Source organism: Archocentrus centrarchus, chromosome 21 (genome assembly GCF_007364275.1).
Source record: "Archocentrus centrarchus isolate MPI-CPG fArcCen1 chromosome 21, fArcCen1, whole genome shotgun sequence".
In the NCBI taxonomy this organism is placed as follows: domain Eukaryota; kingdom Metazoa; phylum Chordata; class Actinopteri; order Cichliformes; family Cichlidae; genus Archocentrus; species Archocentrus centrarchus.
In genome coordinates this window covers 11935641-11955343 of record NC_044366.1, presented here as the reverse complement: position 1 = coordinate 11955343, position 19703 = coordinate 11935641, and the positions used below count along the sequence as shown (strand labels likewise).

At 40.1% G+C, this 19703-nt stretch overlaps 1 protein-coding gene across 3 annotated transcripts in view; it reads left to right on the top strand.

The window, feature by feature from the left end:
- The window catches only part of LOC115800432 (TSC22 domain family protein 1-like), an 88587-nt gene that overhangs the window by 61705 nt on the left and 7179 nt on the right, over window positions 1-19703 (top strand). Inside the window, exon 1 of one of the 3 annotated variants that reach the window (XM_030757790.1) lies at window positions 11974-12319. The exons of the other annotated variants lie outside the window; for them this stretch is intronic. Coding sequence (XP_030613650.1) covers window positions 12210-12319 — 110 coding nt within the window. The 5' untranslated portion in view covers window positions 11974-12209. Of the gene's footprint in view, window positions 1-11973; window positions 12320-19703 lie in introns of those variants that run through there. 3 annotated transcript variants of the gene reach the window in all.

The window sequence follows — 19703 nt, the reverse complement described above, 5'->3', positions numbered from 1 at the left end:
TTTTGTGGGGCCCAGTGTCAAGAAAACTCAAGTTAAAAAAAAAAAAAAGGCCTATATACCTTTTTATACTTTTGTAACTGTTTTAGGGAAATGCAATGTCATAGCTTGAAAGGCTGGGAACTTCAGGAATAGGGTACATTGTCACTGTCACTTGTGTGCCTCTTGGTATAATTGAAAAGAAATTTCTACCATCAACTCACTAAGATCAAAGTCTAATAAGAGGGCAGTGTGAGGGTTTCTATATTGACTACTGATTTTACTAAAAATGTCACAAACTACTACTGCTGTATTTTTTTTATCTCAGATAATGGCACTTGTGACATTGAAGGCTACTTTTAATTAAATTCACTTGGAGCAAAGTGATGAGATTTAAAAAAAAATTAAAAATACACAATGAAGGGCAGAAAATTGAACTAGTTGTTTCAAGAGTTATCCTCCTGCAATGGTTTGTTTATGCCAGCTGTGCCCACATCCTCTCTCCTCCAGATGCATTATAGGAAATGAGACAGCCTTAAACATGGTGTAGTGATATTCATTTGCAGGTCACAGGCAGAAGGATGGAGGAGGCACAAATTCAGAGAAATGACAAAACCCTGCTCTCGTAGGGTCAGTTTTCCAAAGGAGTTGCATGTTGAATGTTGAATTGCATCTTGACTGTCACCACAAGATGGCATTGTGGATTACTGTTGTTCTTTCAGCTTACAGTTAAGGATGTGAGGTTGTGTTGGGCTTTAGCTATTATTTCCACTTTGCTGCAGGTGTCTTGTTTGTTTTTGCTGTTTGGTAAACCCAGACAGCATTTTATAAATCTTCTTTTCATTTGCTATTTTGGCAGTGATACCGCTGTCCACACTCATTCACATCATTTTCATGTTGACAAGGTACAAACGGCATATGTACCAAACAGTATATGGCAGTGTCTCCTAGTTTCATCTAGTTTTAGATGGGAAGCTGGATATAAAAGCAACAATACCTAGATAGATAGATCTCAGTGAAAGTGGCATGATGGAACCTGCAGGAAACAAGTTTGTTGTTTGCTTTGTCACTAAGCTGCACTTATGAAAGCTGTGGTGTCGTCAGAGGTTTAGGTGTGGTGACGGGGGTGCTATCGTTGGCTGATCCTCTCAGCGTTCTGTCCTCTTGTCTTCACTTGTAATCTTACATGAGTACAAACGGGAAACTAGGTCAGGGATTGGAGCTTAATATTTCCAGTTATTGATCTGATGCTCTTCTTCTACCAGCTGATGAAAAGGCAAAGAAATCAGAACAGTAACACCCCCCCCCCCCCCCCCCCCCCCATTACAAAACACTTTGAAATTAACTTGAAAAAAAGACACATTTTTGTATGATTGTGTATTTGTTGGTAGGTATTTCTTGCGAATATGCTGAAGAGATTTGGAAAGACCAAACCAAAGCAGTATTGATTCTAGTTCCTAGTTTCCTCTGTGATCTATGACCGATCAATTCTGCGGTTTCCTGAGTTTCTATAATTGTGTAGCCACGGCTCATTTTAGTTAGCTAGGTAGCAGCAGGGGGGATGGGAGAAATGCACCAGTGGAGAAGAAAGCAAAACAGTGTAATCTAAAGGAAGTGTTTAGGAAAAGCCCTGACCTTTTCAAGGACTTGTGCTTGATTTATAGTCCTTCCATCCATCCATTTTCTTACAGACTGCATTCAATCTGTGGTGTAGGTCTATACAGTTTGCCATAGCCTCTGGTGTAGCATGACATGCACCTTGCCTGAAATGTCCCACATTGCAATGACAGAGACCTCATAGCTGTGATGGATGTGTTTGGTGGTAATATGCAGTGTAAACACAGTATCTTGATGAACACAGTGATCATACCTCTGGAAAGTATTTGTAACTGGCTATAATTGTACCTAGCTTGCTCATTATGTTATTGAAATATATAATATTCTGCCAGTATAGACGTGGAGTTTTTTGCATCGATGTATAGACTCATAATTGGATCTGAAATTCTCCCCTCCTTCCTGTGTTTCAGTGCAATTAACTGTGATTAACATTTATTAGCTCCAAGTCCACTTGTGATGACAGAGCAGTGCAAGCAGCAGTGCCACCCATTGAGGATTCAACATAGTACAATACATTACGCTTTACCTGACAGGTGGGCGTGAGAACAGAAATGTACAGTGTAGTCAGACTTCAACCTGCCACATCCTAGTTTTTTTTTTTTTTTTTTTTTTAGGTTCTGTTTCTTTTTGATTGCTTGGTTTAGTTTGTTTAGCTAGCTTTTGGTTTGTAGTTCTGCTGTTGTTTTTATTCTTGTAATTCTCAGATTGTGTAGCCTGGTCATCATAGTTGGTATTGCCAAGAGGTGAAGCTTTGTTTATATGGTCATATATGGTTTGTTTGTTGCGCTTGCCAACTGTGATGTCATCAGAGACCCATAATCATTTCTGCTGGTGTTTGAGTCACACTGGACTTGGTGCAGTCTTCTCCTTAAATAAGAGCTGTCACAGCTCAGAAGAGATCCTTCACATCAGGGCTGGTGTAGGAACAAAAAAAGTGAAAACACCAAACAAAGTGAACATGGAGGTGCTCACTGAAGTGCTGGTAAAGACTAACCTATTTGTACACTCTTGTCTCCAACTTGGCCACATCAGGTTACAAAAGTAGATAGGTCTTCGCAGGGGTGACAATGCAGAGCATAAATTTAACGTAATTAGAGCAGCCACCATATGTGCGGCCTCATGAATGCGCTAATGAGGATGTTCCCTGCATTCAGTATTTCTAGTACAGCAAACATATCTGCACTAGCATAAACATTAAACATAAGTGCACTATTGACTGCCATATGCTCCATGTGAAATAACTGGGAAATATCGTGACCTGATTTTCTTGAAATTGTTGGAGTTTATGTGTAAAGGGGGGGTGGGGGGGCTATACCACTCAGAAATTGTGGCAGACAGTACAGAACTTCCCTTTTAGTAGCATGGTTTCATCTGTTTTTTTTTTGTTTTTTTTTTGTTTGTTTGTTTAAAGGTGGCTGCCAAACAATTTTTAGATGCATTCTGTTGCATCCTACTGGGTGCTGGTAAGAGAAGAAAGAGCCACATAAACTATTAAATAGACTATTGCCCATCCCAATGAGAGACCATTGCTTAATGCAGTCTCTGGAGCTTGAAAAAGGCGACTGGACTTCTTTTTGTTTCTTGAAGACGTTTCACCTCTCATCCGAAAGGCTTCTTCAGTTCTCAACCAAATGGTGGAGAGACCCAGGTATTTAAACCCCTGTGGGCGTAGTCCCCTGGAGGTGGTTATGACCCTCTATTGATCATGTGCTTGAACACATGTGCCCAGGTGTGAAGGGGGCGTGGGTCATATTTAATCAGTGGTTTCAGTTGAAACCAACTTAGGACTCCGCTCCATTGTTTCCTGTGGCCTATTGAGGTCACTGGAACAAAGGTGTGAATGGGGGTTGAGACGTCTGGGAAGGGAGCTCAGGACAGCACTGTAAGCGGGGGAAAGTTGGTGACGTAATCCACCTCCTCTGTTCAATGATGGTTGTTCACAGTGGACATAGATGGCTTCTTTCACTCCTCTTTCAAACCATCTGTTTTCCCTGTCCAAAATGTGAACATTGGCATCCTCAAAAGAGTGCCCTTTTTCCTTCAGATGCAGATGTACTGCTGAATCTTGTCCTGTCGAAGTGGCTCTTCTATGTTGTGCCATTCGTTTGTGAAGAGGCTGTTTGGTTTCACCAATGTAGAGGTCCGAGCACTCTTCACTGCACTGAACAGCATACACTACATCGCTGATCTTGTGTTTGGCGGGTTTGTCCTTGGGATGAACCAGTTTTTGTCTTAGGGTGTGACTTGGTTTGAAGTATACTGAGATGTCATGCTTGGAGAAAATTCTTCTGAGTTTCTCTGACAAGCCTGACACATATGGGATGACAATGTTGTTCCTCTTGTCCTTCCCATTCTCTGTAGTTTGTGTTTGGCCTTCATTCCTGTGCATCTTAGCTGATTTGATGAAGGCCCAGTTGGGGTAACCGCATGTTTTGAGGGCTTTCTTAATGTGTGTGTGTTCCTTATGCTTCCCTTCTGCCTTTTTCAAGCTCCAGAGACTACTATGACCTGGATAACTGAGAATCTACACAGACACATTGCTTAATGCAGATCATCTGGTCCAAAATAGAAAAATATGACTATGCTGATGCTGCTGGCCAAGAAGAATTTTAATACTGCTGCTTCTGCCCACTGCTTTGCTTAAATTGGCTGAGATACCTGCTGAATATAGAGGGAAATTTGTTGAGATATAGAGCAGGGCATGAGAGGTGCAAATGACTCAGACTTGTGTGTCTGTATGAGAATAACAGCCTCCCACCAGCCAACACAAACACACACTGTGCTAGCTTTAAGGTGGAGGCTCTGTAGCAGGTGTGAGTTGTAAAGCTTTGACCCAGACACCAGGGTGAGTAATTTTTCCTCCCTTAACAGACACCAAAGAATTTGATATGAAGAACTGGTGACCATTATTTCATAATGTCTATTTGGTGTTTGTGAGAACTTAAAGTGAGGACACCATAAATGTTTCTGAAAAGAATTTCCACCTTAATAGTTTTTCTGTTATCAACTTTAACATTAGTACGACTGTCTTCCTCAGTACCAATTCTGGATTTTGGATGACAATAGCAATGCTGCTGTTTAGTGGGGTAAAGAAATTCCAATATTTCTAACAAATATATGCAAACACTGTTTATTACAGTTTGTCATTCATGTGTAGAATTTCAGCCTGTTCCTTTTATCCCATGACAAATTAAGCAGAAGCAGCAACTGAACGTTCTGCAGTAGCATCTCAAAGGAGGAAACGCAGCATTTGGCGATTCAGGCAGTCCTTGACTATTGTCATCCAAGTACTACAAAGAATCCTTATAATCAGAATTGTTTGTTCAATTACTTTACACCCGAAAATGGGTGACTATGTATAAAAATGTGTGTGATTCCCAAACAATTAATGCAAAATGTTTGCAAAATCACTTGACTTGAAGTCTGCATTTCAAACACATCTTGACTGTTTAATTTAAAATACACTACGCTGGTGCACACATTACAAAAATCCCATCACTGCCAAAATACTCCTGAGTCTGACCGTATACCAGCAGTTTTGCCACTCATTTTAGATTTTCTTTGTCATCCCTGAACAATCCCTGCACTGTTGTTGTTGTTAAAGTTTAGTTGCTGCTAACTACCTACCCTCAGTCCTTCCTGGCTTTTATTTTCTCAAGGGAAGACTGACCGCTATTGTGGCGTTCCTTGAAACTGAGGCTGCAGAGAACAGGATGAATAATTGACTGGAAAGCAGTTTATTGCATTTTCAGTTATTGTCTGAAATTATATTCTTTACTAATTTAGTTTGGAAGGCATGGATGTGCCTCCTTTGGCATGCAGACATATGTGCATGCCACCCACCTCCAGTTACTGCCACAAAAACCATGCTCTTTTGTGGTAAATGGCCCCAATATATCTGATAGGTCAGCTGATATTAGTCACTTTATAGGATCATTTCACAAGCCAAAAATAAATACATTTTTTGTTCACATAATCTCGATCTTCCACACAACTTATAAATTACAAGTGATGAAACGTGGGGTGGCACATAGTGTTAGAACGTAGTGTAGATATGTCTACAGCGGAAGTTAAAAGCCTTTTTCCTCATCTTTGATTGCTGATGTGAGCATCATCTCTGTCCTCTGATGTCTGAACTGAGAGCACGGTGTTTTCTTTGTCTTCTAATCCTTTTAATGCCAGGTTTCACTCCACATTATTCAAACCTGCTGCTCACAAACCATCACAGCTTATGTAACTGGGATCATGTGTGTGAGGGAGGGAGGCAGAAATTATTTAACCACCATCCTACATCTTCTCTGTGTTAATGTGTGAGTGAGGCCTAATATAAACACAGGTCTTAGAGACCTGTTGGCACCCCTGGCAACCTCTGGTCACTAAGGAAAGGTGTATTCCCCAGTTGGCTGGTGAGTGCTTGCAGAAGGTGTTGGCTGTCACAAGATGAAATTAATCACAAAGAGGGCACTTCACCAAAATTTTTCTTGCAATTGCTGTGGATGCCTGTGTTTTATATGCAAGACCCTAACCTGTCTGCAAATATTTACTGTTTGAGCTGTAGTGCAACTTGAAAAAATACAACGCAAACGAGAAACGGAGGTTTCAGGGGTGTCCCCTGAAACCTCGAGCAGACCCTCACAGCAAAGGAGATAGGAGCCCCGCCCTGGCCGGGTAGTAGGCTTGGCATCCAGTAATGATCTTTATGCAGGTTCACCGACAGAAATCTTGTTGCGACTTTTACTTCCTTTAGTTAGACAAGTTTGATCGCCAAACATTTTTTTTTTCTACACAAAACAACACTGGACTCATCTTCAGCTGTGTTTACAATCTGATTATCAACAAAAGTCGGCTGCTCAGTGCAGCTAGAAAATGCTTGAAGTCACATGGTCCGATTTTGCATTCTGATTGGTTCTAGGGACATGGAAGCTCAAATTTTATTACAGTAGAAGTCTTTCTGAAAGTGCTGTAACTAAGTTTAAGGATCTAATTCCTTCATTGTTATGCTCTTCAGTGCCATGTGCCAACACAGTGCAGAGCAGCTACCTAAACTCTGCTCCCAGTGAGGTCGATTATCTCGTCAATAGTTTTACAGCCTCACTGCGTATAACTTTGGATACTGTGGCTCCTCTGAAAAGGAAAGCTTCAAATCAGAAGTGCCTGACTCCGTGGTATAATTCACAAACGCACAGCTTAAAGCCGATAACCCGAAAGCTGGAGAGGGAATGGCGTCTCACTAAATTAGAAGATGCTCATTTAGCCTGGAAAAAGAGTTTGTTGCTCTATAAAAAAGCCCTCCGTAAAGCTAGGACATCTTACTACTCATCATTAATTGAAGAAAATAAGAACAACCCCAGGTTTCTTTTCAGCACTGTAGCCAGGCTGACAAAGAGTCAGAGCTCTGTAGAGCCGAGTATTCCTTTCACTTTAACTAGTAGTGACTTCATGGATTTCTTTACAAATAAAATTTTAGACATTAGAGAAAAAATTATTCATAACCATCTCAAAGATTATTCTTCATGTTCGGCTGCTTTCAGCACTGCTGGTATTTGTTTAGACTCTTTTGCTCCAGTTGATCTTTCTGAGTTAACTTCAATAGTTACTTCCTCCAAACCAGCAACATGTTTGTTAGATCCCATTCCTACTAGACTGTTCAAAGAAGTCTTTCCAATTATTGATGCTTCAATCTTAAAAATGATCAATCAGTCTTTATTAGTTGGCTATGTACCACAGACCTTCAAGGTGGCTGTAATTAAACCTCTACTTAAAAAGCCATCACTGACCCAGCTGTCTTAGCTAATTATAGGCCAATCTCCAACCTTCCTTTTCTCTCAAAGATTCTTGAAAGAGTAGTTGTAAAACAGCTAACTGATCATCTGCAGAGGAACGGTTTATTTGAAGAGTTTCAGTCAGGTTTCAGAATCCATCACAGTACAGAAACAGCATTAGTGAAGGTTACAAATGATCTTCTTACAGCCTCTGACAGTGGACTCATCTCTGTTCTTGTCCTGTTGGACCTCAGTGCAGCTTTTGATACTGTTGACCATAACATTTTATTACAGAGATTAGAGCTTGCTATAGGTATTAAAGGTACTGCACTGCAGTGGTTTGAATCATATTTATCTCATAGACTCCAATTTGTTCATGTAAATGGGGAGTCTTCTTCACACACTAAGGTTAATTATGGAGTTCCACAGGGTTAGGACCAATTTTATTTACATTATACATGCTTCCCTTAGGCAGTATTATTAGAAAGCACTGCATCAATTTTCATTGTTATGCAGATGATACTCAGCTTTACCTATCAATGAAGCCAGATGACACACATCAATTAGTTAAACTGCAGGAATGTCTTAAAGATATTAAGGCCTGGATGACCTCTAATTTCCTGCTTCTAAATTCAGATAAAACTGAAATTCTTGTTCTCGGCCCCACAAATCTTAGAAACATGGTGTCTAACCAGATACTTACTCTGGATGGCATTACTTTGGCCTCCAGTAACACTGTGAGAAATCTTGGAGTCATTTTTGACCAGGATATGTCCTTCAATGCACATATTAAACAAATATGCAGGACCGCTTTTTTGCATTTGCGCAATATTTCTAAAATTAGAAACATCCTTTCTCTGAGTGATGCTGAAAAGCTAATTCATGCATTTATTACTTCTAGGGTGGACTATTGTAATTCATTATTATCAGGCTGTCCTAAAAGCTCCCTGAAAAGCCTTCAGCTGATCCAAAATGCTGCAGCTAGAGTACTGACAGGGACTAGAAAGAGAGAGCAGATTTCTCCCATATTGGCTTCTCTTCATTGGCTCCCTGTTAAATCTAGAATAGAATTTAAAATTCTTCTCCTCACATACAAGGTCTTGAATAATCAGGCACCATCTTATCTCAAAGACCTCATAGTACCATATCACCCCAATAGAGCACTTCGCTCTCAGACTGCTGGCTTACTTGTGGTTCCTAGGATACTTAAGAGTAGAATGGGAGGCAGAGCCTTCAGCTTTCAGGCGCCTCTTCTGTGGAACCAGCTTCCAGCTTGGATTCGGGAGACAGACACCCTCTCTATTTTTAAGATTAGGCTTAAAACTTTCCTTTATGATAAAGCTTATAGTTAGGGCTGGATCAGGTGACCCTGAACCATCCCTTAGTTATGCTGCTATAGGCCTAGTCTGCTGGGGGGTTCACATAATGCACTGTTTCTCATTCACCTTATTTACTTTGTTTATACTCCACTCTGCATTTAATCATTAATTGATATTAATCTCTGGCTCTCTTCCACAGCATGTCTTTCTCTCCCCTCAGCCCAACCGGTCGCGGCAGATGACTGCCCCTCCCTGAGCCTGGTTCTGCTGGAGGTTTCTTCCTGTTAAAAGGGAGTTTTTCCTTTCCACTGTCACCAAGTGCTTGCTCATAGGGGGTTGTTTTGACTGTTGGGTTTTCTCTGTATTATTGTAGGGTCTTTACCCACAATACAAAGCGCCTTGAGGCGACAGTTTGTTGTGATTTGGTGCTATATAAATAAAATTGAATTGAATTGAATTTATGGGCAGTGGGAAATCGCGTTTGGGAGCTTTTAATAATTCAGAGATGGTATTTAACAGGTTTTGCTGCAACATGATTAGTTGGCGTATAGTATCTGTGGCAGTACTATTCGGGGGGCCAGATGGAAAGCTCTGGCGGGCTGGATGTGGCCTGTGGGCCGGAAGTGGTATGGTTTCACAGTCAGACCCACCATTTCTTTCATAATCGCAGCAAAAACGCTCAACTTGAGGTTTAAAAGCAGCAAACTAGTGGGTGGTTTCACAGTATCTATATCAATCTTCTATACCGTCTATGGGTGAACCTCATAAATACTTTTTCATGGATTTCTGGATGTTGATGTTTTAGACCATTTTTAACTTTCAGTTGGTTGTGTTTGGGATATGAAGGAGTATTTGGACCCATACATGTGTAATGCTACCATACTAAACAAGCAGATAGCAGTAAAAGTGACATTTCACAATTCAATTAACAATGCTCAGTGAAAAGGTCATTCAGAATATTATCAAACAGAATACACTCATGGTTAATCTATATTTGAAATGTGCATTTCTTTGTGCCTCTGTCTCCGCTCAATGTATGACTCATTGAGACCGTACTAATGCAGAGGCGGTGGATCTGGGCCTTTCCAGTCCCTGCGTCTCTGTCTGACTCTCTCCCTCCTCCTCTGCCTTTGCCTCTCCCTCGTATGTGACTTTTAGTTTAGAGGACTTGCTGCTGTCAGCCCAAATGTTCGAATAGCGCATCCCTCTCTCACGTATGGAAGCCAAAATGATCACTCATCATTTCTCCCCACCTCTCTGACTCACTCAGTAGCACGCTGTCATTCTCCATGGTCAGGGTGTCACTATGTAAAAACTACTGCCAGGGCTTACTGGTAAAGTCTGTGTGTGCTTTCCACTATTAAACTACAGCACAGCCAAAAGCCTTTTACAATTCAACAATTCAATAGGCCTCTTTTCTCATCACTGGGACATGCTAGGTCCTTTTTATTTATTTATTTTTTTCAACATTTACAGTTTGCATTTCCCTGTGAAACACAGCAGAACTGGCTGCCACACATCTTCCTGTAAGACATGTTTAAAAGATGTGAATTAAGCCAGAAACAATCTATGTGTTAGAGATGGGCCAATACAGATTAGAAGGGATTGAGACATTTGCATTAAAGAAAAATAATAAAACTCAAAATATTAACATCAAAAACATGTTATGACACATTATAAACATGTCAGTCAAAACTATGTTACTTTCTTATATTTATATATATATATATATATATATATATATATATATATATATATATATATATATATATATATACACATACATATACACACACACACACACACACACTTTTTAGCAGCAGAACAAAGGAGAAATTAATAACTTTGTTTTTAGCTTCTAAAATCTACACGTTATCCTAAGGTTGGAGATGCTCTGAGTTTATAATTTCTTCATGTTCATGTATGCTCATGGTTGGCATACATTCACTCATAGTGTACCGTGGCTTCGTGAGTGACTGAATTTCTCCTCCACCCAAAGGATTTCAGTCTGAAAAGCATCCACTGAGATTCATGTTGAGCCTGCACTCAGCCAGAAAGTAAACTTTAGATGATGTTATGATGACTACATGCTGAAAAATTTAAACTTTTGAAACTAGTCATATCTATAAAATTAAGCAATGAAGCCACAACTATGTCGCCCATTTAGCATCCCCTCAGAGCTATGGGTGAACTTTTTTTTTTGGTTGGTAACTTGACTGAATTTAAGTTTTTCTGATGTTCAAAATAAGTATTAAATATATGAAAACCCAGCAGTGCTGATATGAAAAACACTAGTTGGGAAGGGCTTAAGAATAGCGGTAACTGAACTTTCAAAATAAAAGCCAGGTGAATGTCTGCAAGTAAATCAAATACTCTGGCACACTGGGGGGGCTAAAATCAGTTGCCAGATATAATTTATATGGGCGGTCTGTGTGGAGAACACTGTCAAGTATTTTTAGGCTGCTGTTTCAGTAAGATGAAACATCATTAACTCTAATATAGGAAAGGGCTAGACTAGTCTGTAAGCATATGGCTGGTTATCCAAACTATAATGCTGTAAGCAGACTGTGGCATGATCCATCCAGAAGTCATGTGCTACTTATTCATCCTGGCACGTCGAGTCTGTTAGGACAAGTGAAATCCCCTCGATTGTCCTCATCCTTTACCTGTAGTCTCTTGGCGGGCTGTCTCTAAGCCAGTAGAGGCCCTGCGAGTGCATGTTGTGTTTTCCATCTGCGGAAGCACTAAGCCATCTTAAGGCTGCCTTCCAATGAGATATGACAAGATAAGACCCTAAAGCACAGGGTCTCTTGTCTGTCACACAGCGGGCTGCCATATGCACTCACAAGAAGGGCAAGAGTAATCATGATTTGCTTTGAAGTGCCAAGCTAAGTAAGCAGTTCAAGTGTTGGGGCTGCTTTTACAGTTTTGACGGGAGAACCTAAAATCCTGTTGATTTGAGTTGTCCCTAAGGGGTTAAATGACTGACACTTTTTTTTTTTTTGTTTGTTTGTTTTTGAGACAGAAAAATGCTATAGACTGGAGTTAGTAATGTTGAGTCTGTTTTTTTTTCTTTCTTTGTGTGTGTGTGTGTGTGTGTGTGTGTGTGTGTGTGTGTGTGTGTGTGTGTGTGTGTGTGTGTGTGTGTGTGTGTGTGTGTGTGTATACCTCAGGCTATAGAGGCCACAGGAGCTGGGAAATCGTTGGTCCACATGCTAATCTGTGGTGATGGTTTATGTAACTCCTAGTATCACATGATCACACGTCACCACTGGCTCAGTAACTGGCTGTAGTCAGTAAATCACTCACTAGTCAGCCATTCAAACACAAATGAGTGACATCGAGGGAAAAAATAAGGAGCTCATGTACAGTCGTAACCTGGCACACTGCCTTTTATTCACTATGCAGCCACGACCGCATCTTTTCCCGTGAATGAGATCTGCTCACTGATTTTAATAAGGGACGAGTGGTGTTTTAAAAGCACTAAACAAAGAAGGTCGGGGACACACCGCCGCTGCGATACTCTGGAGTGTATATGTTCCTGCTGACGAACGCCTCCATGAAAGTGCGGGGAATACGAGTGCAAGGCCATGACGAGATGGCAATGAAGCTTTTGTTCTGGGAGCTGGAGCAGCATCTCAAAAGGTAAAATAAAGACTGGGACCCCTCACCCCCCCTTCCCTAAAAGGATCTGTATACGGTTGCTGTGAATAGGCCAGTCACTACAGTAGCTGCACACAAAAGGCTGCATGGCTATATTGTCCTTTGGTTCAGTCGCACAGGGCTCCGGGGGTGCATTAGCACTGTATGTTCTTTTTCAATCATGTATAATAGATAAACTGTAGGGACTGTTTGATGTATAGTAAATGTAGAATTGTGCAGATGGAGAGTAGATGATATACTGTATAGCCCATGTGTACTGCTTACTAATGTCTCCTGGGAGGGTGAGTAATTAAAACCTGCAGCATGCTTTCTTTTTTGGTCATTGCACTGCTCTGCAATTTTTTTTATTTATTTTTAAGTGGGTTTCTTGCTATCAAATGGCCCATCTGCTCCATCATCTCACATGAAGTTATCCTATTTTTAGCAGCAGATGCAGCCCACAGTGTAATTTCTGTACTACTTGTGGAGGTTTTCTTCATAAAACACACTGATAATAGGTTAAAATGAGGGAAATTGTACTTTTTAGATTATCGTTGTTGCTGGTGTTGTATAAAGTACATTATAGTAACTAATGTCAGCTGCATGGACTGTGTATTGGTAAAGAAAGTGACTGATAGCACGTGTAAAGACTCCACACATAGTTATTGAAATATATGCTCAGTAATTAAAATGTCCGTCACGATTAATTATCGTCAGATATAGTAGATCATCAGCCAGTGCTGGGCTCAACACAGTCTGGGTTATTGCTCTCTTTAAGTTGCTTCAGTAGGTCACTGGGCTGGTGTGCTGTTTCACAGCAAAGCAACGAGGCCATTCATCAGTTGGCTGACCTGCGTATGACACCGTCAGTTATTGCACGCATGGTTTAAAGGCTACAGAGTTTTGTAATACAAGCACAACAAGAAGAATTCTTGGGACTTTCGTATCAGCATTATGATAGGTTCACTGCATCTGTGGCACATGGTGATGGCAGAAATAAATGTTTTCAATGCCTGTGATGGACTGGTGACCCGTCCTGTCCTGGGTGTACAGTGACAACTGGGATAGGCACCGGCTATGGGTGGATGGATGCTTTTAATAGCTGCATTTTATAATGGAAAGGAAGAATGTCTTAAAATGCTGTTGCAGATCTTGGTAATGAAAACAAGATTTATATAGAGTTGGAAAATGGGTACTAATTGTTAGGCGCTTCAACTCTGGATTTGTTTTTAAAGGTGCAATGTGGAGAAAATGGTTCAGTGGAAGGTGGTGCAGTTTGTGTTCAGTTTTATAACTATAGTTTACAGCTACAGCTTTTGTCTCTCTATAAAAGGATGCTTGCTTTGTTTTTACAATTGCTGGAAACTACAATTGTAATTAAAAATAACATTTGATTTATTACCCAGCTCTATCCCTGTGTTACATGATGTCAAAGAGTCATTCTAAGTGGTGTGTATGAGAGCACAGGTGAGCTCATCTCCTGGCCATCCTAGAGGGTGTCACTCACCAGGAGCCTTTAGCTGCTGTTGTGTTTACTGTCCCATGTCCTGTCCTGCCTCATCTTTATCCTTTTAATAAGAGGACCGAATCTTTATGAAAAAAAATCTCTGGGCAGCACTTTTTCTTAAACTTATGCTAGAATGAGCACACGCTGGGTTGTTACTGTCATGGATTTTTTTACATTTATTTTTTGGTAAAAGATGTGAAAAGATGGTTGTAGCCCCCTGTGGTTTTTGAAAGGCATCCAGTTGTGCAGAATAGGCCTGGGCATTACAAACATATTGCTTGATTTTCACTGGAAACTATTGATGTATAAATTGCAGTTGCAAAACACTACATAATGTCTCTTTGACCCCCAGTCAGGCCTAGGTACCACTAAAATTTGAATTCTGTAGACAAAAATAACTGCAACTTAGTGGATATACAAACACAATTCCAATAAAAGTTGAGATGCAGTGTAAAATGTAAATAAAAACAGAATGCAGTGATTTGCAAATCTTATAAACCAATATTTTATTCAGAACATACATAGACATTTTACTGTTTCATGAAAAATATTAGCTTAGTTTAATTTTTATGGCAGCATCACATCTCTAAAGACCTTTAACCAACTGAAACTGATTTAGGGCATCATGAAATGAAAGGCATGACAAAAACCCAGGACTGTTGAGCAGCTGGAATCCTTTATCAGACAACGGGACAACATTCCTCTCCCAAAGGTCCAGCAGCTGCTCTCCTCAGTTCCCAGCCCTTTACAGACTTATTAAAATAGATGGGATGCTACACAATGGTAAACATGGCCCTGTCCTTACTTTTGAGATGTGTTGTTGCCATCAAATTCAAAGTTAACTTAAAATGGTACATTTTCTCAGTTTAAACATTTGATGTGTTCTATGTTCTGTTGTGAATAAATAATAAATATAAATTTGAGATTCGCAAATCAAAACATTCTGTTTTTACTATACTTTACACAGTGTCCCAACTTTTCTGTAGATGATGTTGTAGCCTGCACTTAATAACCTATTCCCACCAGCCACTGCGCTTAATGTTTCTGTTAGAAACTCTGGATTAATTTGATAATTTGTTTTCCTCTAGGACTAGATTTAGATTTAAATCAAATCCTCATTGAAAAATATTTTAGTTTAGGGCTTAATTAGTTTCCCTACACATGAATTAAACCCAAGTTTGAATATGGTTTTTAAACAGTTGCACGTTGTACCTTTTTAAAGCTTGAAAATCTTGTTCCTGACAAGTGGCTTTTTCCTGGAAGTACATCAAGCTTACCAGTGTTAACAGGTATAGCTCCTACCAAGCCTCTGTGTAACTCTGTATGTGCAGGTCTAATTTGGACCTTATGCATGGATTTTTACTCGTCAGCAGCTGCTGTTGTACTGGCTATTTGGGGAGTGGATAATTGGCTAAACCCGCTTCCAGTCAATTGACCGGAAGAGATAAGCGCAGCTCAGAGCTTCTTATTCAGGTACTTGGCTTCTTGATGAGTGCTTTACTGGAATTGAGGGTGTGCGGAGGTGGGAATGAGTACAAGAAAACTGTTCATGGTACTGGTGATGACTGGTGTCATATTTGAAAACATTACTTTTGTAAGATTTTGTAAAATTGACCTAAAATTGATTTTGTAAAATTGAATATTGAGTTTACTGCCCCCGTTTTAAAGGTGACTTCTTGGAGATCACTTGGAGAAGGTAGCCAGCTGGTGCTTTGTGTTTGAATACTTCACCTGAAATCACTGAGATATGACCACTCCCATTCTTCTCTGTTCTTGCCTACTGTAGTACTTAATGCATTAATATGCAAAAATTACTGTTTCAGCTTCCCAGTTGTGAGGTTTTGCTGCTTTTCTTTGTTTATGAAATGAGTTGTCATGTGTGGCACTTACATAGCAATAGTACTCAGTACCTTAGTTTAAGTAAACTCTACTGGCCCTGATAGGAAATTATTTGTGATGCTGCAGTACAGAGGCACAAGATCACAGACCCCTTGTGAATATTTGTAAAACATAACAATACTTAAAAATGTAAAAAGGAACACCATAAACACCAAAAGCTCTTTACTGAGCATAAGATATAGATACACATGCATATTAAAAGAAACTGTTAAAATATGAGAAGATTAGGGAGTTCAAAGGCATTGTAAATCCAAGGGAATGTTTTACATGTTGCTCTGTGTAGTGTTTAGCTCTGGGTTAATGGAGCCAGGAATTAAATCAAAAATACACTTAAGGCGTTTAATTTTTTGCCCCCTGAGTTTTCTTCATGGTGGTAAAAGTTTTTTTTTTTTTTTTTTTTTAAATTCAGATTTATCTTCATAGCTGTTCTGTGCATGCTGCCAAGCCCATTTCTCAGTTGTGCTGTTAATTCACTTTCTGACTTCCAGATGAAACATTAACACGATCTGACTTAATTTTCTTCTCACTGACTCAATCGCTGCATAATGTAGACATGGGTGTGATCAGAGGCATGAGTGTCAAGAGTTTGTCTAAGAGATTTTGTGGATTTTGGTTGTACAGGGAATGTGTGAGAGTGACCTTTCACAGAGTGTAGGGAGGTGTGTGGGAGTGTGGTGTTATGTGGATGTCTGATGTGGAAATTTCTGAAAATGTAGGACTTTACCAATCTGTGAAACAAATACTCCTATCTGTAAAGTGTGTAAAAGCACTTTAGGGTGTGTAGATTTCTGCAGTGTTGCCAACTTACTGACTTTTCAGATGCCTCTAGCAACTTTTTTTCTGTTTCTTTTCAAAAAAGCAACTAGAGACAAATCTAGTGACTTTTTCCAGTGTTATTGGAGACTTTGGGAGTCCCAAAGCACTAACAGATGGTTAGTCTCAGAGCAGAGACAGCGTCCTCGCTCATCTTCTGAAACCCAGGGGGATATAGAAAATGAGTAAAATGCTGAATATAATGTTTGTGAAGAAAAATCTCAAATGTTTGGATATTGAAGATGAGCAGTTAGTTTCTTTTTTTAATTGTTGAAAAAAGTAGAGCAAATGCACAAAAAAATCAGGTAAAGTAATAGAAATAAATAAAAATGTCTTGCTAAAGGTAGTAAAAACACAGCAAATGTCACATGACATTTGTGTCTTTTATTTATTTGTATTTTGGGTAGGGATAACCACAGCATTTATCGCTTAAGCTAATTCCTGTTTTTACTCTTTCAGCTCACTGCTGGGTTTAGTCTTGTAAATAAATGGAGTTTTTTTTGGCGCCAACATAGAGCCATTTAAGATGCGATAGACTTGTATTTATCCCAAAAGTTGGGAATTTACTGTTAGAGTAGCCAAAACATGAAAAGCAACTTCTTTTTTAAAGTATCCACAGTATTCCTGACTTCGCGCCATTACCCATAATTCATAGCGGAACCCAGTAGTTTACTTCCGTTTGCGCTGTTTACAGTTGCGGGTTTACACACTTGCCGTTCATTTAAACATTTTGATACAGCAGTTTCTTTTACCTGGCCTAAATGGTACCACATCGGAGGTGGAGACATCGCAAGGATGTTTTAAAAAGCAGCGAGGTAACAGTGCCTCATCCGTCACTTGTGCCAATGACATGAAATTATGGCCCGAAGTCAGCTACATCATATTATCAGTTACCTTGTTTTTTCCGAAGGTGTTGATGGTGGGGAATCACATAATTATAAGAGCACCAGATTACCTTCAAAGCAATAAAATCAATAAAGTAATGCTTAACAAACAACGCAACGTTGTTTTCCTTAAAGCAGCTGTAGAGCTGAGCCAGAGCATCGGCCAAGCTAAGCGCTTAGCATGGGTCATGCTAAGGGAAAGTGGAGCGGTGGAGACAGTCAGCTGTTCCTGTATGGCTGATTAGGGAAATCATGTAGTGATGCGGCAGCTATTCTGTGGAAGGTATATCACTGATCTGGATATCAGAGTGTTCAGATCATGAAACAGAAACACTGGACTGGCCGAAGGCTGTGATCGGGGAGACATGTAGCTGTCATCTTGCTAACTGCTACGTGTTTACATGAAGGCACGCATTGTTTAAGCTTTGTGTAGGCTGTATGCTGCAGTGTCACACTATAAAAAAAATAACGTAAAAAAAATAAGAGGCTGTACATTAAAGGAAAACTTAAAAAATAAGGAAAAAATACAGTAATAGGATGTGCAACTGGGTAGTATAATTTGGGGGAAAAAGAACAAATTTACAGAATAAAATAATTTGAAAAAATGTACAGACTGATGTAGTGACAACCGACAACAACACAAGTTGAATCCGAACTGTTCCAACTAATAAAGCCGCCTGTTACAGCCAGTGGCGGTCCTAGCCTGTTTGGCGCCCTGGGCGAGCATCTCCTCTTCTTCTTTTCTCTTTTTCCTAAACTGTGCACCTGATGGCTTTGACCTTTTCCCTTCCATCTGCCACAATTCGCCACCACCACCGCCCATCCCCAGGGTTGTCAGATCTGACTGACAGTTGCCAGCCCAACACAACAAAACCTCCACTGAAACTCATGTTAATAGCACCAGGTGTGATATATATTTAAATATACAAGCTTTGGGTAACTTGTTAAAATTTTGGCTGCTTTTCACCATATTTGGTAGGTTTTTAGGAAGTTTTTATTGTAAAATTATATATCTATATAATTTTATAATTATATAGAAATATCTATATAATATTCCACCCCAATGTGTTCACAAGCTGCCCAATCTGGCAACACTGCGCCATCCACCAACATTTGTCCAAACTGTCTAGATTCGTATTTGTGTTATTTTTTTTATCAGGATTCGGGTTCACACAAATACTGTGATTTAATGACCATATTTACAGTATTATAAATGAAATGGGCTTTGTGTTCTATCAGTTGTGTGCATCTAATTTTATTAGACGCACAGATTCATTCTGTGGAACATGGGAGGAAAAAAAAAAAAAAAGAGTCAGTTTTGCATATCTCGCAAAAGTTTTGCGAGATCCTGAGTTACTTTTGCGAGATCTCGCAAAACTTTTCAATATTAGGACATACACTTCGCGTTAATCTTGATATGGCAGTGTCCGTGAGGATAAAAGGTTTGGCAAGAGACTGCCAGCAAAAGTCGCCTTTATTTATAATTCAGCGGTTACTGTTGGCTGTAACCAGGCCCAAACTGTACAGGCATGAATGAATGAACCCGGCTGACAGTCTCACTCTCACGCCATCACTGCTTCACTCGACTCGCACCCCAGGCTGAGAGGAGAAGGGGGCGGGGCAGCGCTGTGTGTGTGACGATCGAGTGAAGCAGTGACAGCGAGACAGAGAGAGAATCCCCCGCCTGCCCTTTTTCTTCTGTTACAACCTGTCTGACATGGCAGAAAGCTACATGCAATACACAGCAAATAGAGGGCGCCCATTATCCCACAAGTGGAGTAGTGCGGTAGGCGTTGCTGCGGCGATCGCAATGCGTTGGGGGGAGGGGGGCGGTCATGCCGCCCTAGATGAAATGCCGCCCTGGGCGGCTGCCCATGTCGCCCATATCAGAAACCGCCACTGGTTACAGCACAAAGTAACCGAATTTTGTCATTAACTCTGGCTGTAACTTTGGGTAACCGGAAGTATAAAACCGTACAGCGGAAGTAGCAGTCTGTCATGGCAGCCTACGTATGCTCTTCCAGAAACCCGTGGATACAATATCACAAAAGAAAATGGCACCATAGAATGAGCTCAGTAAAATAGGAAAAAGTGAAGTTGAATAAACTGAAATGTAAAAATAATCCAATAAGGAGCTCAATAAGAAAATTCCAACAAATAAATGTAGATATTGTGATATAAGGAGTCTAGGATTTACACAAATTCAGTCAAAATATACAGATATGAATACCAGTATAATAAAAACTAATGAAATACATTACTGCCCAAAGATGATGTATAATCC